This window comes from Petaurus breviceps, unplaced genomic scaffold, assembly GCF_028583685.1.
Source record: "Petaurus breviceps papuanus isolate PSGF00001 unplaced genomic scaffold, PetGlider_PUasm1.0 90466, whole genome shotgun sequence".
Taxonomy (NCBI): domain Eukaryota; kingdom Metazoa; phylum Chordata; class Mammalia; order Diprotodontia; family Petauridae; genus Petaurus; species Petaurus breviceps.
Genome location: NW_027187260.1, coordinates 2,121,089 through 2,144,649, shown reverse-complemented (window position 1 = coordinate 2,144,649; position 23,561 = coordinate 2,121,089). Strand labels below are relative to the sequence as shown.

Here is a 23,561-nt window from a genome sequence, read left to right as displayed (position 1 = left end):
AATCTCCAAAGAACTGACATCAAATCTGAAGTTCTATCTTAATCCTATTTGGGAGTTTCCTAAGAGTTCCAGCCCAGGGGCGGCTAGGTGGCACAGTGAGTAAGAGCACTGGAGGACACAGGATCTCGCCTCAGATACTTACCACCCACACAAAAAAACTGGCCGTGTAACCTTGGGCAAGTTACTTAACCCCAATTGCTTTAAAAAAAAAAAAGTTCCAGCCCAGCTTAAAACAATTTAAGGTGGGTGACTAGTTGGCACAGTAAATAGAGCACCAGCCCTGGAATCAGGAGGACCTGAATTCAAATCTGGCCTCAGACACTTAACACACAAAAAACTAGCCATGTGACCTTGGGCAAGTCACTTAACCCCAACTGCCCTCCAAAAAGCAACCAAAAAAAAAAATTTAAGATTTTTTTTTTTAAGCAATCGGGGTTAAGTAACTTGCTCAAGGTTACACAGCCAGTTATTTCTGGGTGTGGTGCTGAGTGTCTGAGCCCGGGATTCGATCTCCAGGTCATCCCAACACTGGAGCCGGTGTTCTTACTCGCTGAGCCACCTGGCCGCCCCAATTTTTTTAAAATAGTAATTTTCCAATATGAATTTAACAAAATCAAAGCCAAGTCTAAAACAATTTGCCAATAGTAAACATACCTCATAAATAATTCTCTGCACTAGGTCAAATTCTCCTTCCAAAGATGAATCTAAAAGTAAAGCAAGGGGATTAAATTTCACTCTCATTCCATGAGCAATTCTCTCTGAGCCAATTTTTCTCAAGTTTGTCCTTTTGCCCTGAAAGAAAAAATATACAGAGTCAAGGCTTATCTTATGAAGTACAATAAACCAGAAACAAATTCTAATGAATTAGATATATAACTGGTACAAAAACTATTGAAAACACAATTTATAATAAGCCAGGTGTGTAATTTAATGTGGCAGAGAGCTGATTTTCTGTGAAGCATCAAAAATTAGCCACAGATGAAGCAGATAAGTAAATTATCTACTTGACTTACCAAGTGAAATTCTATGTTTTTTAAGTTGGGCAAGAATACTGACAAAGTTTCTAGTAGGTAAATACTCAGATTAGCTTGTGATAGTAGATGCAGAGCAGTGGTGTCACATTCAAAAATCTCCCTGCCAGTGACATACTGACTTAGAAAACCATGAATTCACATTGCAACTACATGTAATCTGGTTGGGTTGCCCTGCTGAGTTTTGCAGAATCTTCTTTGATGCCTCTGCTGCAGAGTATCAGAGTTTTTTCAGTGTACCACTGCTCAGTGTGAAAAGGATTGACAATTATATACAAACATAAAAACAACAAATTCTAACCATGATCAGGCTTATTAGTGTTCTGAATCACTATATTGGTTTTTCTTTAAAGGGGAAATATATACATTGACTAAACTAAAATATTTTTGAGCTTACTATTATTAAAGCTTTTTTTTTCCAACAACAAAATCCTACAAACTGAGTGACAAGAGATACTTTTTTTTTTTACTTCCTGCTCCTTGAAATCAGGAACTATTTCATTTTTGTCTTTGCATCCCCAGCATCTAGCACAATGCCAGCCATATAGCAGACACTTAACAAATGTTTATTCACTAATTTATCCCCAATACATAGAATAAAATTTTCTATCACCTATTATATCAACTAAAATTACCGGTGTCTACACATATTTCTTTTTATGTTGCCTCTGGGAGAAAGTTACTGAACAAATAGATTTAATGGCAATATAATACACATTTCACACAACATTCAATGGCTAGAAATTGTTTCTCCTTAGGATGAAAGGTATAAAAGATATAAGACTACAGGTGTATAATTTATAGGCCCCAAATAGGCAATCTGATAGCTGTCATAACAATAAACATTTTCCTAGGAACCATTTAAGTCAGAAATGGAAAACCACATAGTTTACACTCCATCTGAGACTGAGTAGGAAAAAGGTCAATGATTGTTTATCAAGAAAAGGACACTATAATCTGTAAAAGAAAAAAAAATGCTACTTTTACACACTGGCATTTAGTTTTTCTTTTCCCCTTGGACCGCCAGGCTTTCCCTGACTGCCGGAATAGTTTCTGACCATTGTTGGTTTTGAGCACTAGCAATCATATGCTTGCTACATACTAAATTAGAAAAGGTCTTGTTAATATCATTTTAGTGTGAATCAAAAATGGAGTCATATGAGTAACTGTATCCAAAATACTGCATCACATAAGTCTGAATTAGATTGATTTCAGTTAATATAGCTCAAATTCCCTTTCTTGTTTCCCCATATTTGAGCAATAAGTGGGTATAAAAATCAAGATAACAGCAGAATTTAAAATCTTATAATACATAAGTATCTCTAAATAGTAAATAACATTTTACAAACTTAAACTACACATCTCTGCATAAAGATAATAAATGTTGGCCTGTACTTATAATAATTGATTTTCTTCTATCAACCGCTTATGAGTAGAATAAGACCTGATTTTTTTTTTTGAAGATGTAAAAAATTAGTAAGTATCATACTACTTACAGGAGGCAAAGAAAACTGCCCAGTGATTTCAGGAGGACGCATGCTGAAAGAATCCTCTCCCAATCCTTCTGGTTCTCCAGATGGGTATGGTGGGGGTGGATATGGTGGGTACTCCTCCAAATATACTTCCAGTGGGATGGACACCTCTAAATTTGGTTCTTCTACATGAGTTTGAGTAAGATTATTGGTGTCTGGTATTCCCTCAGGCACACAATCAAGACCAGGAGAAGGCACTGATATTTCATTTTCTTCTGTAATGGCACTTTCTACGTCCTCTGTGGAAACTGGTTCAGGAGGGAGGGAAACCACTTCCTTCTCTGGTTCTGAACTTAGATATGGATTCTGGATTTCAGCTGGGCTTTCAGGGCTGGTAGCCACAATAGTTGGTTTGGAGGAGTATGATGGGGTAGAGATAGTTTCCATGGCAGCGAGAGTGGTCCTCTGATACAAAAGTTTCTGAATATTTGGCCCATTTGGACCCTCTGGCTCTGTAATTGAGCTCCGTTTCTTTAGTGGCCTTGGCGCATTTGATAGTTTCTTCCGTAGGGCTTCCAAGTCAGCATCACTCTGATTTCGGTAAGGGTTAGATAAGAAGGGGAGCAATTTTGTTGGACTCAGTGGGCGAGGAATTCGTTCATTTTCATGATTCTCCTGGGCTGAAGATATGGGTTCTGTTTCCAGTTCTGGACTGCCAGGTTTTCCCTGACTACTGGAATATATATTTTCTGACTGTTGTTGGTTTTGGGCACTAGCAATCACAGGCTTGCCATATACTAATTAGAAGAGAAAAGGCCTTGTTAGTATTAACTAAACAATACAAAAAGTGATCAGTATCTGACAAATTAATTGGAAATAGTTATGCTATATTACATACTGAGTAAAGCTTAGTTACATCTTATGATTTGACTAATGAATTCACTTAAGTTAAAAGTTAACTTACATCCTCTTCAACCAACAGTTCTTAAAAGTACACCAACCAATGACTCAGGAAAGACTCCCATTTTTATCTTGCATCCAGTTCATAAAAGCAGGAAACACAGTTCTTTCATGTGCCCAGGTTAAATTAAAATAGTACATATTTCATCATTCAAACCTTTCAAAATCATTCAGCCAGAAACATTCTATTTTGGCTCACAAAATTCTCATGAGCCCCAAAAACATGTACCAAAGTGGCTTCCTTCTTACACTGCTCTTCCCCAAATAATTAAATTACTCTTAACAATGTAAATCTTGAGAAAGAAGATTCCTATTAAAACACAAAATAAATAAAAAGAGGCAGAATATATTCTGCTCTTCCCTAAATAATTTCGTTATTATTCTCAACACCGTACAAACCTTAAGAAGATTCGCATTAAAATAAAATACAAAGTGAATAGAAAGAGGTAGAATATATTCTGCTTTTTTTTAATCCACTGACTGATTTTTCCTTAAGTTCATCCTAATTTGTGTTAGGTTCAGAAATGCTACTTTTTTCATAATACAATTAGCCACATTGTTGTTCAGATAAAACTTAGTGGACATTATTATTGTCTCTTAATCAGACTGGGTATTGGTACCATCTCACTTAAGTTTTCAAAGCACTTTTACGGACAGTAATTCATTTCAGCCTTTGAGTGTTGATATCAAGTCCTTAAGCTAAAGGTTTAACTGTCTAACTAATGGCTGCTTTCCTTATTAGTAGTATTTCAGGCACATAAAAGAATATTATAAAATACACACACTCAGCCTAAGAAATAAGTAACCAAAGGAGGATTACACTCTTCCCTAAGGTCCCTCAAACTCTAAAATGAGCTAAGTCTGTGAAATGATATCCCAAATTAGGACAGGAATCATCAATTGAGCAAACCATTAATAGAAATATAACCTACAAATTGCAAGTCACTGAAGAAAGTTAAAACTATCAAGAAATGTTATTATGTTGTCTGCCAACAGAGTTCATCTTAGAATCTTACCACTTGAAAAATGAGTGCCTCGTGTATGTGTCTTGGTCAAAGCACTCTGCACAGTCTGTGGGAAGTTCTTTCCAGGAGCCTGCTGCTGGGTATACATGGAATATATTGAGCTTGCTGCAACAGTCTGTGGTTTCCGGAAGGGTGGAAGAGAGGTCTCTTTAGAAGGCTGTGGGGTAAAAGGTCGAACTGCTGCAGCAGGTGGACTGTCCTGCTTGAAATTTGGAGAAAGGGCTTGGTCCTGGCCAGCTGCAGGTACACTGGGAGGCAGGGCAACTCTCTGATGGAGCTGCTGTTGCTCTACTACTTTCTGTTTGTTTCCCCAGGACATAACACTTGATGGTAACTTCTGAAGATTTCCATCAGGCTTGCCATCTGACCCTGGTGGACTGCTTTGTCCAAATGAAGGCAAATTAATCTGTTTTGGTTTTGTTGGGACAGGAGGAGGTACTTTCATCACATTTTTATTGGCAGTCTACAAAGTAAAAAAACAGGTAAAATGAAGAACTACTGAGCCAGCTTTATGCTATATATAACAAGAGGTTCCTAGACAACCTAATACTATAGGAGACAATCATTCTCACTAAACATATGTAAGTTACAATTTCAAATACCTTACATTTATATGAAGTTTTACAATTACTTTCATATATACAAAATAAAATAAGTGGCACACAAAACACAGGAAAGAAAAAGTAGGTGACTGAAAATATAGCTTTAGATGCTACTAATAAAAAAGTTATCCTACCATTACTAAAATGCACATACAACTTGACATTTTGATAGAGGAAAAAAAGAACGCCATGAGATAATTTTTATTTCTGAAAATGAATTAAATAACATTTTTTAAATTCACATTTTGTGATTCTTATCACCTTCCCCTTGTATTCTACCTCTCCCTACAAAAACCCAAGAGGTAGTATTAAACACCAAAATTAAAAACTTCATTTTCAAAGATAGTATCGCTGATGTGTGTGTGTGTAAAAATTTGACTCAAAATGAGTATCAAGGTCAGCAGAGCAATTTCCAAAGGACCCAAAAGTATGGACTCAGCTCATAAAACACCCAGTTAAGACAAGAATGTTGGACTGCCTAAAATGGATGATAGAATCAAACCCAGGGTCAGAACAGGGCCAAGCAAGCAACCCAGCTGCTCTTGAACCTTCTTAGCCTTCAGGCCAGCTGATAGGGTCTGAAGCTTAATATTGTCTACCTGACTACCACTCAAGGGCTGGTTTGAAGCTATAGAGCTATGGTCCCTAGAGTCAAACTGAAGTCTGAAATCTAGAAATCCCAGGAGATCAGTGATCACATCATTTCCTTGATCTGACTACATAGGACACAATTAAATTTTGCAATTACCTGGCTCAAGTCATGTCACTGTGATTTTCAAACAATCAGCAGGATCTCAGAAAAGACAGGCCAAAACAATGCAAGGTCATAAGAGACCTGCTAGAAGATATACAGTTTGGCCCTAATACAAAGTCCCAAACTGGAATGCAAGATTGGAAGAATAAATAATAACAAGAGGTTCTGAGTAAGAGCGCTGGCCCTGGAGTCGGGAGACCCGGGATCGGTTCCGGCCTCAGATACTTAGCACCCATACAAAATAACTGGCTGTGTAACCTTGAGCAAGTTACTTAACCCCAATTGCTTTAGAAAAAAAGAACAAGAGGTTCCTAGATATCCTAATATTATAGGAGATAAAGAATTATTTGATATCAGGGATACCTGACATCACAAACCTTAAAGAAAAGAATAATTTGAAAACCTAGAAACAAAACCTCAAAGAAAAATGCACAGAGTTTGGGCACAAGTTCAACTAGAATTCCTAAGAGGAAGGAAGTAAGAGTCTTAAAAAAAGAGTTAAAAATTATATTATTAAGAAAATGAGAGCAAAAAAGAGTTAAAAAAAAAAAAACAAATTAAAGCTGCGGAGGAAAGACTTGGAAAGAGAATTACAGCTTGGTACAAAGACACAACACTTAAGTAACAGACATTGTGACAATGAGAATGAAGCAAAAAGAAGCTAGTTATTCCACTGGACAAGAAGGAATATTAAAACAGAGACTAAAAAACTGAAAAAGAAAAGTGAGAGATCTCCTATCAAAATCAGTTGACTTGGAAAACAGATCAAGGAGAGGTATTTTAAGAATCACTGAACTACCTTAAAGCCATGAACAAAAAAGAGCCTGGATATCCTATTTCAAGAAATGAAATAAAAGCAACCAGACATAATGAACTAGAGAGTAAACTGAAAATATAGTTAGGTCCCAATTAGTAAAAATAATGAATTCCCTTAAGTTGGAATATCGGTGCTCAGTACACTCTTATTTCATCTCTTCTGCTCTTCTATGTAAAAACAGGACACAGAACAGAGGAAAAAAGGATAAGAGAACATGAAGGGAAATATACAATTAACAAACATAACTGTGAATGGAAATGGGATGACCTCACCCATAAGATGGAAGAGGATAGTAGAATGGATTAGAAATTAAAATTCAATAATATGTTATTTATAAGAAACAGCTGAAACAAAGATTCATTCAGAGTTAAAATAAGGAGCTGGAGCAAAATCTATTTTGTAAAAATAGATTGATGTAAGCAACAGTAAAAACAGACAAGATAAACACGGAAAAAACTACATTGTACTGAGATATAACAGACAAAGAATTAATCTCAATACTTAACATATATGCAAAAAATGGCACAGCATCTAAATATATGAAGGGAAATCTAAGCAAGTTATGGGGAGAAATAAAGAGAAAAATTATAATAGTGGCAAGACTTCAATGTACCCCCTTTCAGAGCTAGATAAATCTAACCAAAAATTAAACTTCAAAGAAGTTAAGGACCTCAATAGTATTTAAGAAAAATAAGATATAATAGATTCTCAAAGGGAAGAGAAGGAAATGCACCTTTACAAAACTGACCATGTATTAGAGCATAAAAAACTCACAAATGAAACAAAGAAGAATTAGTAAATAGATTCTTTACTGATCACTATGTAATAAAAAATTTATTTTATACAAGGACAACTAAGAACAGATTAAAAGTTAAATGGAGACTAAATAATTTAATCCTAAAGAATTAATGGATCAAAAACAAATAATAGAAATGATATGTAATTAAAGGTCACAATAAGAAAAAAAAACCACGATTTTTGAGATGTACCCAAAGTAGTCCTAAGGGGAAAACATATATTCTAATCATTTTCATCAATAAAAAAACAAAAATCAACAAACTGGGAATGCAAGATAAAATCAAAACAAAACAACAAATTAAGAAACCTCAATTAACCACTAAAATAGGAATCTCAAAAATCAAAGAAATTAAGAAGACTTAAAGTTTAAAAGTCTATGAATTAACTTTTAAATAAAACAAGGAGACAGATTTTTAAAAAATAAAATAAAATATGGGGCGGCTAGGTGGCACAGTGAATAGAGCACTGGCCCTGGAGTCAGGAGGACCTGAGTTCAAATCCAGGCTCAGACACTTAACACAAAACCTAGACGTGTGACCTTAAGCAAGTCACTTAACCCCAACTGCCCTCCAAAAAGCAAAAAATAAAATAAATAAATCATTATCTAATTTGAATTTTTTTAAAAGAAGAAACCAAATTACCAGTATCAAACATTTTAAAAGATAATTCACAACAAATTAAGAAATAAAAACTATTACCAGAAAATGTTCAATGTAAAAAAAAAAACCTAACAAATGAAAATGATGAATTTACCCCGAAAAAACTCAAATTAAAACAATAATTTTTTTTTCCTTTTTTTGGGACGGCAATTGGGGTTAAGTGACTTGCCCAGGGTCACACAGCTAGTTTTTGTGTTAAGTGTCTGAGGCTGGATTTGAACTCAGGTCTTCCTGACTCCAGGGCCGGTGCTCTACTCACTGAACCACCTAGCCTCCCCAAAACAAGAATTTTTAAAGTGCTATCTTAAAAAAAGAAATGGAACAAGCAATAAATGAATGTCCCCTCCAAAAAATACAAATAAATGAAAATAATCACCCAGGATCAGACAGATTTAGAAGAAAATTTTTTTAAATGTTCAAAAAACAATTCCAAGTACAGAAACTGCAAAAATAAGAAGAGATCCCAACAAATTCCCTCTATAATACAAATATTGATACCTAAAGGGAGAATCAAAACAGAGAAAGTTAACTATAGATAACATCCCTACTGAATACTGATACAAAAATTTTAAATAAAATGTTAACAAAGAGACTACAGCAATATGTCTCAAAGACTACATATACACTGTGGCCAGGATGGAATTATACCAGGAAAGCAGTATTAGTTTAATATTAGGAAAATTATAAACACAACTAATCATACTGATAAGATGAACCACAAAAAAATATGATTATATCAATAGATGCTGAAAAAGTTATTTAAAATAAGATCCACAATTATATGGTGATAAACTAGAGAAAGGTCCTTCCATTAAGATCAAGAATAAAGCAAAAACATCCATTGACACCACTACTATTTGATATAGTGCTAAAAATGTTAGCTATAGCAGTTAAGACAAGAAAAATAAATTGAGAGGGGAAAGGACAAGTAAAAAAGAAAGAAAACTTGTCACATTTTGAAGATGATATTGTAGTATACTCAGAAAACCACAGAAAATCAACTAAAAATTAATTTTAAAAATTTATAACTTCAGCAATGTAGCAAAATACAAAATAAATCCACACAAATCAGCAGCATTTCTAATGATCTTCACAAAAGGAGGAGATGGAAAGAGAAATTCCATTTAAAATAACTACAGAAGAATATAAAATTCTAGGAATCTACCTACCAAAATATGCACAAAAACCATGTGACTACAATTACACAACACTATTTAAATAAAGACATATAAATAAGTAAATGTTATATGTTTAGTGGTAATCTGAGCCAAAATAATAATAATAATAATAGTACCTAAATAAACTTATTCAGTCCCATATCGATCAAACTACTAAATGATTACTTTCTAGATCTAGAAAAATAACAAAATTGATCTGGAGGTTCAAAAGGTCAAAAATATCAAAGGAAATAAAGTAGAAAGGAAAAAGATTCAGAGGTATCAAATCTCAAACTTAATATACAACAAAGCAGTAATCATCAAAACTATTTGTGACTAGTTGGAAAAACTGAAAGGCTGATCAGTGGAGCAGAACAGGCACACAACACATAGAAGTAAACAAACAGTTTTCTGGTATTTAACAAACCCTCAGATCTAAGTTACTGGGGGAGTAAGGACTCACTCTTTGACAAAAACTACCAGTAAAAACAAGACATAAACCAGAAAGGAAAACTTTAACCACTCTGAGTCTCACTTTCCTCAGAAGATGGGAATAGGAACGATACCTGTTGTTATCTACTCAAAGGGAGGTTGTCAAGTTCAAGAGAATGAATGTAAAGTACTATGTAAGCTTTAATTACTATAAAATGGTTACTGATGTTATTTTCTAGTGTTCAGAAATACATTACAAAAACAAAGAATCAGTCATCTAAGAATGTCAGAAAAAGTAAGTTTTAGACCAAGTGACCAAGTTGTCCTAAAAATAGAACAGAGTTCCAGGAAGAAAGATGACTGTCATATACTCGAATCATTTTTCTGTATTCCCCTTGCTCAAGGGAAAATAACAACTAAGGTTTTGTTACAAGGCCAATACCCACGAGGCTGCCAACAATGGTCAAAGTCTTTGTTCCCAGAATCTTCTCTAAACAATGCAGAATAAGTTTTTCAAATAAGAAGTGTCTTCTTTATCCTTTGTTCCCTCATCTTCCACTTCCACATCACTTATAACTGGTACCTAGTACAGTGTTACACACTCTAGTTTTCAACAAACATTTAAAGTTGTGTATTCACTGACAGAAAGCTGAAATACAAGTTCAAGATTTAGTATTGCTATTATCACTCAAGTGCCTCTAAGTTAAGTACCTGAGCATCCCGTAAAATGTCTTCACTGCTCTGGTTTTTCCTTAGCATACCAAAGGGTGGTGGGGCAGCAGCTTGGTCTACTGTGTCAAACATTGAAAAGGGACGTACTTTCTTCTCTTTCTCCCTTAGTGGTATCTCCCCATCATCAACTGAATAAGAAAGGAAAGAGACCTTATATGAAGTATTTTCATCCATGTACAATGCAATCATTTCTATAACATCTTGGTGAAAGAACATTTTTTCCTAAATGATTTTTAAGTGAAACTAATATAAGGATAATAATACCATACTACAGAAGCAATATCCAACTTTTTCTACCACTGAATGAGAGGAAGTAAGAAAAAAAATTACAGATAATACTGTCAATATTTTAAATGCCCTTAGAGACTATTTAAAACACACACACCCCCTCGAGATCCTGGCAACTTCTAGATGACCAAAATATAAAAGATGGGTACAGAAGAACTGGAATATACCTTGCTCAGCAGAGTTCATGGAGTTTTTAGGTAAAGAGGCTGAGCCCTGGAGGGGAAAGAGATCTGTGTTTGAATGACTCCAATCTTGGCCAGCTTGATGGACTTTAGAGCCTAGAATTGCAGAAAAGGTGCTATTAATAGCCCAACATTTTGAATGCTTTTTAAAGGACCATTTTATAAGCTGAAATTTTACTTTATAAAAACATAAAGGCTTATTAGCCTTTAATTTTATAATTAAAACACAAACAAAAGCGATCTACCAATTATATGTACATATAAATTACATATTTATATTATAATATACATAAATATACTAGATCCAATAGTTCTCGGTCAAATTGTTTTTATAACTAATCTAGCATTTTAGAATTAAATTTGTTTCAGAAAAAATTCAGGATACACATAACTTTTCCATTCCATAATAAAATATTAATAACTGTTACAGAAAGAAAATGTTTTTCTACTTCAAAAAGTTAGGCCAAAATTCAAATAATTTAATTAATATTTCATTATAAAATATGTTTTTATCTTTGTCCCTCTAAAATGGCCTGAAGGGATCTTCTTCTAGGTTTTGTGTATGCTAGAAAAATAGTACCATGTCAAAAGCACAAAAAATGAAAAAGAATTCAGAGATTTAATCCATGATACTTTAACAAATTCTTCACAGATCAGCTGAGATAGACTGTATTCCATTCTATTCAAAAGCAGCAAATTTGCCTTTTCCTTCCAAATGACAAACTATAGATCTGTCACTTATAACAAAATTTCTTCACAGCTAGTAGACTTCAGGATAAAGAACAATCTTTAGTTTCATTAAGTGTAGAGATTAAAAAAAAACTTTATAGACTTTTATGATTGCTACTATTCTTTCCAGGGTCTTGGGTAAAAAGAGCTTAAATTAAAGTCAAGTTTCTTCTTCCAATGTTCTCTCATCACCAAAGCCCTAATTTACAACCATTCCTTTCCAACCAAAGATACGCTGTGGGAATAAATAACCCCCTGAAACCTTTCCCCCCCTCACCTCCACCCTGTACTTCTATCAACAAAAATAAGCCAGTAACTTCTCAGTTCACTTTCTTTCTACATGATTATGTTCCCTAGTGTAAGAATTCCCAAACACTGAAAATACCAACGAAAGTCAATTTCAACTACAATACACAGAATAAGGCTATAAACATTCAGCATTTTTATACAACAGAAGTCACAACTCATTCCCCTGTAAACACTGTGAGCATATATCATGAGAAGATTTTTTTTTTAAACTAAACTAATCTAAGTCAAAGATTCAACATATTCAGGAAACAAGAAATTATTTTCACTACCTTTTGCTTGTGAGACAGCCCCAGCTCTCATATTAGGTAGCGTTTGTGTTTTGAGCAGAGTGTCCGATGGTTGAGTGGTTAAAGAGCCATCTGGAAAGGGTGCTTTCACCAGAAGTTCTGGCCGTGAGGGAATCCGTGGCATAGTGGAAGACTGGATGTAGGGACCTACTGCCGCCACCCTACTTGGAGCTGATACCACTTGTTGAGGAAGGTTCCCATCAGATGAAATCTGAACAAAAGCAGTAACATTTTTTCTTCAGTGATACACAACACATCACATACTTTCTAAGTCAGAAAAAGTCATTAAAGTTTCAGGGTTCTTGACTATAAATTAATCTCAGTTTCCAACTATATTATGGAATACATAAATATATTCCAACTATATTTTATGCAATAAAAATAAGGATCCAAAACAGAATGAAAGCACCTTTGTAACTGATTCAACTAGAACATTAAGAAAAATCTGAATTACAAGAAGCACTATACAATTAGCAGCACCAGACAGCAAAAGAAACTGGGTTTTTTTTTTTAAGTATCCAGCACTAGCCACCCTCCTTCCAGCCAAGCTTAGCTGAGCTTTTCAATAGGTTATGTGTAAAGAGGTGAGCTCTGTAGGCTCACTGTCTTTTTCACTACTCCCCCAGTTTGGGTCTCAAGAACCTGTCCTTACTGGTCCATTTTCCTTTTGCTGCAGTGCTGCCTTCTTCTTCCACAGACGGTCCCGAAGCTCGTTCACACGCTTGTCCATGACTGCTACCTCTGAATTGCGCTTGTTCAAACACTCCCTCTGTTGCTGCAGCTTGGCATTTTGCTCCTGATTCAATTTGTTTCTTAACTAAATAAAGTGAAGAGAGAAAAGGGTAAAGGATGGGAAGACAAATCTTTCAGATGGCAAAATACTCCCAAAAACACGACTACCTGTCTTGAGTAAACAAGTCCTGTCATTTCCCATCCTCTAGCCAACAGCTAACTGACACTTGCTCTACTTCTAGCTGTGGTCAAGAGGAACACAGCAAATTTCCCACGTGGGGTGCTATGTTTTGTTTTTGAAAGGAGTGTTTGTGTTTTTTTTGAGTTTGGCTTTTTTTTAGGAGAAACCACCAAATAACCAGTATTTCTTGCCAGTAGTCTATAAATCTCTATGCTCCTGCCACTGTGGTTTTTACATATAAATAGTACATCTACTTGTTTTTAATTAAAAAGTTACCTGCAGTTCCTTGTATAGTCGATCGAGCTCAGCTACTGCAGACTGGTTGTCATGGTATCCATCAATTCTGCCATTCTTCAGCATCTCCAGTTGTCTGGTGAGTTCCTCAACTTTTGCTACAGCCAGAACCAGCTCTCTTTGTTTCTGCTGGAACAAACTATTCATCTGTTCAATTTCCTCCACTAGAAGGAGAACGAGAACATAGTAGCAATGACTGAAACAAAAAACAAGAATGGAAACCTTCCCAAGCAGTTAAGCCTATGCAAGTTTGCTAATAAAAAGCAGCACAGTTTTTCCGAAATATCTCAGAATCAACACTCCCAATATATACAAAGAAGACAAGTAAAATGTGAAAAATCTGTCATTATCTGCAAATATCTTTGGCAAAATGGATATAAGTATACCCTAAAAAAGGCTGCCCTGATCGATGACATCATCATAATAATGGCTAATTCATAATGTATGGATTATTCATAATTCATAATAATAATGGTTAATGCACTAACCAAATCATACCACAAAGCTGTAAAACCCTCAGCAATGCTGTTTTGCTCACTCATTTATATCAACTTCCATGAATTATTTTTCTTCCTATAATACTTTAGTACAACTAGACAACATCTGCCCATGTTAGTAAGAAATGTTACTCAGTAAAAACTTAGTTCAAGTTCTGTAGAACTAAATTTACAAGAACATTTTAAGAATAGATAACAAATCCAATTAATAATAATTAATAAATCAAATTATTATACTGCTGAAAAAGGCATATCTATTAGTAAAATCCTTAGACTTTTATTGCATATAATGAAAACAAAAAAGAAACAATGAAAAGGTTTGGTTAAAATATCTTTTCCAAAAACAGTTTTGCCAAAATATCCAAAATTAGGTCTAAGAAAATAATCATTGTAAAAAAAAAAATTCAGAAAAGCAATCTGTAAAAGAACTTGTCTCTTCTAACACTAATCTTCTAAATACAAAATATTTTATTAATTTGTATTTGCCAATAATTTACATAAGCTTATCACAGTCCAAAAATAATATAAGTATTTGCGTTGAGCTTTATTTTTTCTTGTACTTTACCTAATACTTATTTTGTCCATTCCTGTGATTTCATCAATGTGAGGACCAAGAGTCAGAAACTCAGATGAAATTTAGAATGTTGCCTGGGTTAGAGAGTATAATTGATGTGTCCATGGTCACAAAGCTAGTATTAATAATAGAGGCAAGACTTCCTGCAGATTTGCTAGTTTCTAAGGCTCTTTTTTCATCTTACATATAATAAGTGCTTAACCAGTATTTATGGTTGTGGATTATCTCACTTTGAACTGGACTAATATGAATTCTCTCAGATTTGAATACTCACCCAGTTTTCCATTACTGAGTCTTTTCTGTTCTACATGACCCTTGAGGGCTCTCACTTTTTTCAACTTGGCTTCCTGATTCTCAGCAATTTCCTTTAGTCTCTTCAGTTTTTCCTGTTCTGCAGCTTGTTGCTGCTGGCGTTGATCTTGCTGCTTTAAAAACTTCAGGCGTTGTTCCTTAAGAAACAATGAATAGGCATGTTACTTTAGACAGGAATATCACACATTTAATGAATAGAACAAATATTTAGGTAGTAGGATGCAGAAAATACTGATTTTCCTTCTTTTCTGGCAGAATTAGGTCAAAAAAGAAACCTATCTAAAAGTAGGGTTTTATAAAACTAGAATAGATTCTATTATAACTTTTCTAGAAAATTGTTATGTGTAAGAATATAGAAAGTTATTCTATTGAAATATCAGGATTAAATGAAACTGGCTCAAAGATTAAAGGTTTATTTATGATTTAGTAATTTAGTCAAACACTTTCCCAGGAAATAAAATCCAAAGGTTTGTTTATAATACACAAATTATTTTAAGGTCAAGTAATGACTTTGAGTCTAGAAGTTTGTTCCACAACTAACAAGCAGTTCTGTTTGTCAAAATGCATTACCTTGGTAGCCAGCATTTGCTGCTGAGCCTCAATCTGCTGCTGTTGGCGTGATGCCATCTCCTGCAGCTCAGCAAGAGTCATATCTATCCTGGGACTATTAACCTGAAAATGAAAAATCAAAATCCAACTAATTACAAAATGAATGTCTAGTTTCCCTTCTCATGGGTTCTCTTTATCTTGCCTACAGTTTTAAAAGGTTTCATGTAAAAACTTACTATGGCAAAATGACTTAAACATTTGTTTATAATAAAATAGCCATCTTGATGGAAACTCACAAGTTAATCTATAGGATTTACACTTACAATTTTGAATTATAAGCTAAAAATTAACTCTGTAAGTCAATTAACATAAAAGTAGACTAAATTTAGAACTAACATATCTGTAGTTTGTGTCACAACCATTTTTTCTACCATATCAACTACAATGTAAGATGGCAAAGACACCAAACCTAGTAATGGTCACTTGTCTTCAATTAGAAATACAACGGGCAACAAGTAATTTTACTCTCTAGTATCCAAGGAATACTAGACTTAAACAATAATAATAGTAATAATAAATTTTACATAGCACTTCAAGGTTTCCAAAGCATCTTAAATGCATGACTTTCATTTGAACCTTACCACAATGTATTATTACCTCATTTTACAGTGCAGGAAATTGAGTTTTGGTGAAGTAAAATAACTTGCTCATGATCCCCCAGCTATTGAGTGTCAAAGGTAAAAGTCAAACTTCGGTCTCACTGAATCTAAGATCAGTGTTTTATCCGTTATACCATTCTGCCTCTTATAGAAGCAAAGTTTGTTAAACTGGGCTCTATAAACTTGTGTTTTTGCTTTTATTTTTAGAATTATTTCACTATAAATGGTTAAATGTATTTTATCTTATGCATTTAAAAGCATTATTCTTAGAATAATATTGCTAAAAGAGTCCATGACATGATCACATGAAAAAGTTAAGAACCCCTGGCTTAGGCTCTAAACCATGAAAGTTAAGGCTGCGGCCTCCACTTACTTATTCCTTCCTAACACCATTACAAACAAACAAACAAAGAATTAAGGAACAACTCAGATGCACTGTAGGAGTTCAGTGCACTTATACTGGGTGAGAAGCAGTATGGCATAAAACAGCAGAAAAAGGTAGAAGGCCTACAGTTCTGATCTTATTACTTATGTAACCCTGGCAAGTAATCCCTCTGAGACTGAAATTTGTAAAGTTTATACCATTATTATCACAATAAACATTCAAAAAAATACTTACACCATTCTCAATTCTTCGATCACTAGGAACTTTAACCCCATTCCTTTTTGAGATAGGATCCTGAATCCTTGGTCCACTCACTAAACACAAAATTCAAAACTATACATTAAAACTAGGTGATAGAAATGTTGTGTACTCGTGTTCTCACCACCCCCACTTTCAACTGGATATATATTATAAAATGACGTTTTCATATAGCACTGGAATAAGCCATCACAGTTTGGTCCCATGGAAAATTATTTGAAACCATGTATAATAGTGCTCAGTTAATGGCAGAAAAAAGTGAGAGAAAAAGAATATGAACTAACTTGGAAAACTATATGAACACATCTCTAAGGAAGAAACAAATCTATACCATGATACCTTAACAGAGAAACAATGCCTTTATTCTTGTTACTACAGAAGAATTACACACACACACACATACTTTTGACTAATGACTCAAACTTTCACCTTAAAATTTCTGCAGTTGACAATGTTTACTGAGTTACTCATTATGAGCTTTGTCAAAGAACAAGGAAAATCAGTAAAATTCAAATCATCTTATACTCATTAGGAGCTCTTCTAAGATTGAAGAGCTCAATGAAAATACATACTAAATTCTTAGTTTTGCATAGCTTGAATATGTCTTGTATTACAAAATATTTATCCTTTTCTCAGACAGGATTTATTCAGTATATCTCTTCTATGCAACATATATTTCTGGAAAAGATCTAGCATACCATAGAGCTAATCAAATGAATAGAAATGTAATTAATTACTTTCTCAATTGTATTGACTAATGTGGACCAGTACAGTAAGGTAGAACTGTTTGAAAGACAAGATCCAAAAAGTAGTTATGGATCAATGCCAATAAAATAGGAATTTCTAGTGGAGCATATCAGAGATTTGCCCTTGGTTCTGTATACTTTATTGAAAATGTTTTATCAATTATTTAAATGAATGCACAGATGGCATGCTTATCAGATTTGGAAATGACACAAAGCTTGGAGAAAATACATTAGACAAGAAGGTAAGACCCAAAAAAATAGCTCAATAAGCAAAGTCACTGTAGACAATCTAATAAAGAAAGTTTACCTGGGTTCAAAAAATATCAAGTTCCTAAGTTTAAGAAGGGGAAGAGCTCCTAAGTTCATTTTTTTAAAAAGATGTGGGGGTTTTAGTGGACTGCAAATTCAATGCATGAACAATGAGTAACTAAAAAGTTAATCTATCTTAAGCTTCATTAACAAGCATAGTCCCCAGAAAGAGGAAGGTGAAGGTCCCACCGTACTCTGCCTGGTTTAGCCTATATCTGGAGTAGTCTGTTTGGTTCTAGACAATATATACCTCAAAGAATCACAATCTCATAGATTTAGAACTGGAAGGCCCATCCTACTTTATTTTAAAATGTAGGAATTGAGGTATAGTTAGGTTAAGTGATTTGCTCAAGGTCACCAAGCTACTAAGTATCTGCAGTCACATCTGACTGCAGGCATTCCTAACCCCAGTGTTCTGTCCATGATACCACATTCCCTCTGAATCACCTTTTAGAAGTATTAATAAGGTGAAGAGAGTCTAAGGGGGAATAACCAGGCCTTGAGAGGACAACTTTTGAGTATTAGCTGAAGGAAACTGAAATGCTGATCCCAAGAGAAATATATATAAAGAGAAAAGAAAACAGCTGTCCTTAGGAGTGGTAGAGGGTATCGGATGTTAGAGTTATGAGTAATGGGGGGAATGTGATACAATAGGAAAAGTACCTTAAAGTCAGAATTTCCAGCTCTGCCACCTGGAATTCGTGCTACCCTGGTGAAGGGATTTAATGTCTATGGTTCTTAGTAAATGCAGGATTATACTCAACAATCTCTAATGTCCCTTCCTCCTAAGAATTCCACAAAGTTGTCAAGAAGTGACAAATTGTGGCTTAACATAAAGAAAAACTTCCTAACAATTACAACTATTTGAAAACAGAATGTGCTATCTCAGAAAGTAGTAGGTTGCCCATCACTAGAAGTCTTTAAGTTGAATACGTCCCTGTGGAAAGCCAGAGTTCGAGTCTTGCCTCTGAAACAGATGTGGTATGTGACTCTGGGCAACTTTCTTCATCTCAGCACTCTAAGTCATCCTCCAAGGTTCTATGTTGAAAAGGGGATGCTCACTTGCACTAGTAGAGGGAGTTTCCACACCATGGACTTCCTATACCAATGGAGTCACAAGCCCAGTCACTATCTGTCCAGTTATAGAAAAGATTCCTGAAACATTAATCTAGATAACCTTTAAGGTCCTTTGCAACTCTGGGATTCTGTGATCTTTTATATGCTCATTTACATAAGAATATTTAAGTAGCAAAGACTTTTTTTGAAGCCCTGGATTCCAATTTATATAATTCTTGATCACATTAAGTGGAGGACTTAGCTAAGCTGGAACAACTTCAACAGTATTTATTCTATTAAACTTCTTAGAAAAGGAAAACTTTTTTTTTATTCAAGTTTATGAACACTTTGTGACCTTGATGTTTTCTACTGTGAAAAAAAGTTTCTGTTTCCAGATTTTATTCTTCATATTACAGTACACTTCAACACAGACCCACTGAAACTATATATTGTACTTTAAAAGGTTAATGAATAATTTACATTAAGCCTAGTCAAAGAAGATATTTGACCTAGGAGACTAACTTGCAAAATTCAACTCATTAATTAAAAGATCCATGAAGTAATTTAAAAAGAGAAAGCAAATATAGCTCAGGTAATGCATTAAGGTTTCCTGGCATAGCTATCAGGTGAAAATGCATGTACCATTTAAAAACTACATTAATAAAAACCAGCTAAAATTTTTTAAAAACTAAATATCTGTCAAATAAAACTACAGTTACCATGTCATATTTTTAACTATAAATGTATTAGATTTCTAACAACTGTCTCCATGTACTAATTATATTTTTAGCAACAGTGAAAATTAAGTTTTCTTTCCTAATAAATATTAAGGCAGGTAAACTGTCTTTTGTACTCAATAGAGGTATAAATTGTAGTTTTGCAACTTCTCTATTATAATATATAACATAATTTAGTCCTGAATTATTTCTACCTTCAAATGTCCATAATGATATCTTCCAGTATTTCAGGGTATACAAGAATATATGATCCAGGTAAGATTACTCCAAAGTCTTCTCTTAGACAATCACCTTAACATTAACTCCAGAAGACCAAAAATCAAACAACAGGTATTTATTAATTCCCACCCCCCTGCCCCCAACTTATCAGATGTAGATTTTTCAAACTACGATTTATAAGAAATCACCTACCCATATCCCTGCCAGGAGGATGTTCATGGCGAAGAAAGAAACGAACTTCACTTTTCTGGACTCCAAGTCTCTGTAGAACATCAAACATTCTCTCATTGTCAGCAACTGGACGCTCTTAAAGGAAAAGAGGGAGGAAAAAAGATGAAAAAAAGTGTTCTGTGCACAAATTCTAAAAAAGGCAATTCGCTATTCACACTGCACATATACAAAGTTCCATAACAGAAAAATCAATAAGATGTTGAGATAAGAAAATAAACAAAATATTTCAGCATTAAAAGGTTCTAAACAAACCTGTTTCACCCCCAACTTCTCACTCTTTCCACTACCGTATATGCAATCAGTTGCCAAATCTTGTCATTTCTCTTACCATCTCACATCTGTTTCTTTCTCTCCACTTACATAGCCAATCAGACCAGACCATCACCTCTTGCGTGGACTACTACAAGCAACAGCCCTTTAATTAATCTTCCTGCCTCGAGTCTTTATCCACTTCAGTCCACTCTCTACAAAGTTTCCAAAGTTATTTTTCTGAAGTGCAGGTCTGATCGTGTCACTTCACTATACCAACCCCAGTGGTTCTTATCACCTCTAAGATCAAATATAAACTCCTCTGTAGTCTTTCAAAGTTCTTCATAATCTAGACTCAATTATGTGTCTCCTTCCTAATCTCTAGCCTCCAGAAAGAGAGGTGGTATGCCTTCCACCTTTCAGCATACCTCTCTTGCCTGTGTTCCAGTTTCCCACGAGATTGTGAAGGAGAAGCAGACATCTTACCATTGTACCTCCCATGCATCTCCTGTCTGTTTCCCTAGACTCCTGTGGAAAGAGAAGTGCCATGCCATCTATCTCACTGGTTTTCAGTTGCTGAGATGTGGAGAGAGAAGCCCATTACACCAAGTTTCCAGCTTAGTTTCTTACTTGGAAGGAGAGTATCACCACTCCTTTTTCACCAAGTACTTCTCCCTTTGTCTCAACTACCCAAAGTTCTGAAAGGACTCTACCTGTAGGTCATAATACCACTGACTTTGAAAATCTCTCTAAATTTCTCACTTAATGATTAACAAACTCCCACCAGATTATACAGTGATTCTGAAGCCCTGTGGGTCACCAACCAAACCCCAGTCCACATTAGGCATTCCACTGCACTTTTTTAATTACTATAATTTTCTAAGCTTAATTTTATTTTATTTCCAGTTCTAAATTCTCTCCCACCCACCTCCATTCAGAAAGCAAGAAAAACAAAATCTATTACAAATATGTACAGTCATGCAAAACAAATTCTCACATTAGTCATATCAAAAAAAAAAGTTTCAATCTGCACTCTGAGTCTATCACTTCTCTATCTAGAAGTGCATAGCAAGTTTCATCATGAGTCTTTTGGAATTACGTTTAGTCATTATGTTAATCAGATTTCCCAAGTCTTTCAAAGTTCTTTTATCTTTAAAATATTGTTGTTATTGTATAAATTTTTCTCCTGGTTCTGCTCACAAGTCTTTCCAGGTTTCTCTAAAACCATCCCCTTTATCATTTCTTACACCACAATAACATTCTATCATCCTCATATACTATAACTTGTTAAGCTGTTCCCCAACTATTGGGCACCCTCTTAAGTTTCCAATTCTTTGCTACCACAAAAAGAACTTCCATAATTTTTGTTCTGGTGCACAATGAATCCTTTTCCTCTTTCCATGGTCTCAATGAGGTGTAGTGTTAGTAGTGGTATTGCTGGGTCATAAGCTATGCACAGTTTAATGCCTTTTGAGGCATTAAATGACTAGACAAGTCCACCAATGGTACATTTAAGGTAACTGTTTTCTCACTCATCTTACAGTATTTATCATTTCCTTTTTTTGTTAACTTATAACCAATTTGATAGGTTTGAGGTAATACCTCAAGAATTGTTTTAATTTGCATTTATTAGTGATTTAGAATACTTTTTTCATATGGCTATTAATAACTTGTATTTCTTCCTCTGAATACCATGTATTCATATGTTTTGACCATTTATCAGTTGGGTAATGGCTCTTCCTATAAATGTGAATCAGTTCTGCAGGTATCTTAGAAAGGAGGCCTTTACCCTCCTAGTTTCCATCTGCTTTCTCTCATCTTTTTTTTGGTTCAGCTGCCCTTTTATCAGCATATAGCATATGTATCCTCAAATTACTGGATATTCAGTGTTTATGTGGTCAGTCCCAATATGTGATATGCTCTTTTGAATGGTTTATGAATGTTATACATAGATTTTATGGGAAATGTGTACAGCTTGAATTAAGTTTTCAGGGAGCAATTATTTATGTAAAGATAAAACAATGCAATTTTTATCTTTTATTCTGCTATAAGCTATACAGTTATTTAGGTAGCAAACAAACTGATGCTTGGTTTGAACAACACTTTCATATACTGTATGGTTTTTGGAATTACTCCCCCCCACAAAAACCTGAATTTCCTAAGGAAGGATGATAAAATTCCCTGTTTAATTCTATGTAAAAAAGAAACTGATAAAACCAATGTTGTGCCTCTTCCTTCATTTTTTTTTTCCTCATAAGCCACCAAAGCTAATTTTTCAGATCTTTATTGTGGCACTTTGAAAGAGACTTTCATGGCAATGTTTCTAACTGTACAAAAATGAATTTCAAAGAAAGGAGATCATGGGGTCAAAATATATCTTTATTCCAGTATCATCAGCATAGCCTTCTGCTACTTTTTTAAAGTAACAAAAACCTAACCTTTTGTGAAATGTGGAGCCAGTGAGATAAGTTTTGTTCACTCATAGAATTCCCTTCTAAATTTTCCTCTTATATGTTTAAATTTAGTCAAATGCCAAGCTTTTAAAAACTTTTCAGTCCAACCTTATTTCCTAATTGCTGTGGTTTAATTTATAGTCTTGTTATGTTACAAAGCCGAAATAAAAAAACAAAAACAACACCAAGAAACAGTTTTGTTGAATGTAAAGCACTGGTGCCATTGACTGTCCACATTCAGAAGGCTCTTCACCCTTGTGCACACACCATGTATGCTGGTTGTAACTCAAAATCAGTTTACCCTTTTGTATTAAGATTATTTCACCAAATGCTACAGTCAATAAGATCAAATCTTTGTATGAGAGAAAATAACGGAAATTTTATTTTTCTACTGACATTTCTAATGCTGTTGTCAATGTTTACCAATAAAAATTAATTTCATTAAAAAAAAAAGAAAGGAGGCTTTTATCAAAGAAACTTGATTCAAAGACTTTTTCCCAATTCCCCGTTTCTTTTTCAATTTTAGATGCACTGGTTCTGTTCATGAAAAATCTTTTTAATTTTATGTGTCCACTTTACTTCCTGTGAATCTCTTAATCTCGTTTGGTCAAAACTCTTCACAGCTAAGTGACTTAGGGGAATGGGGAAAAGAAAAATTTCCTCGAGAGAGAAGAGTAAATAGCCAGCAGATTCAAAGTCAAGAACAGACTGACAAGAAAAGAATTGTTTACTGCTCCATTGAGAGCAGGGGTAGATTTCGGAAGAATTGATAGTATTCCAACGAATGAACTATACAAAATGTATTGAGAAAAGGGGCTTAATATTAGATGGAACAGGGAAGTGAGGACTGCCCCTACAGATCCCACTGAATCCTTGTATCTAAGTT

General features: G+C 34.5%; 1 protein-coding gene across 2 annotated transcripts in view; it reads right to left on the bottom strand.

Annotated features, from left to right (window-relative positions):
• TP53BP2 (tumor protein p53 binding protein 2) overlaps positions 1-23,561 on the bottom strand; it is a 73,703-nt gene that overhangs the window by 13,911 nt on the left and 36,231 nt on the right. For both annotated transcript variants that reach the window (XM_069062603.1, XM_069062602.1), the window contains 12 exons: positions 19,935-20,048; positions 16,652-16,731; positions 15,395-15,496; positions 14,787-14,961; positions 13,424-13,605; positions 12,887-13,051; positions 12,217-12,445; positions 10,895-11,005; positions 10,419-10,567; positions 4,480-4,951; positions 2,528-3,300; positions 655-792 (listed from right to left, as the gene is read on the bottom strand). In XM_069062603.1, coding sequence (XP_068918704.1) covers positions 655-792; positions 2,528-3,300; positions 4,480-4,951; positions 10,419-10,567; positions 10,895-11,005; positions 12,217-12,445; positions 12,887-13,051; positions 13,424-13,605; positions 14,787-14,961; positions 15,395-15,496; positions 16,652-16,731; positions 19,935-20,022 — 2,664 coding nt within the window. In that variant the 5' untranslated portion in view covers positions 20,023-20,048. The remainder of the gene's footprint in view (positions 1-654; positions 793-2,527; positions 3,301-4,479; positions 4,952-10,418; positions 10,568-10,894; positions 11,006-12,216; positions 12,446-12,886; positions 13,052-13,423; positions 13,606-14,786; positions 14,962-15,394; positions 15,497-16,651; positions 16,732-19,934; positions 20,049-23,561) is intronic.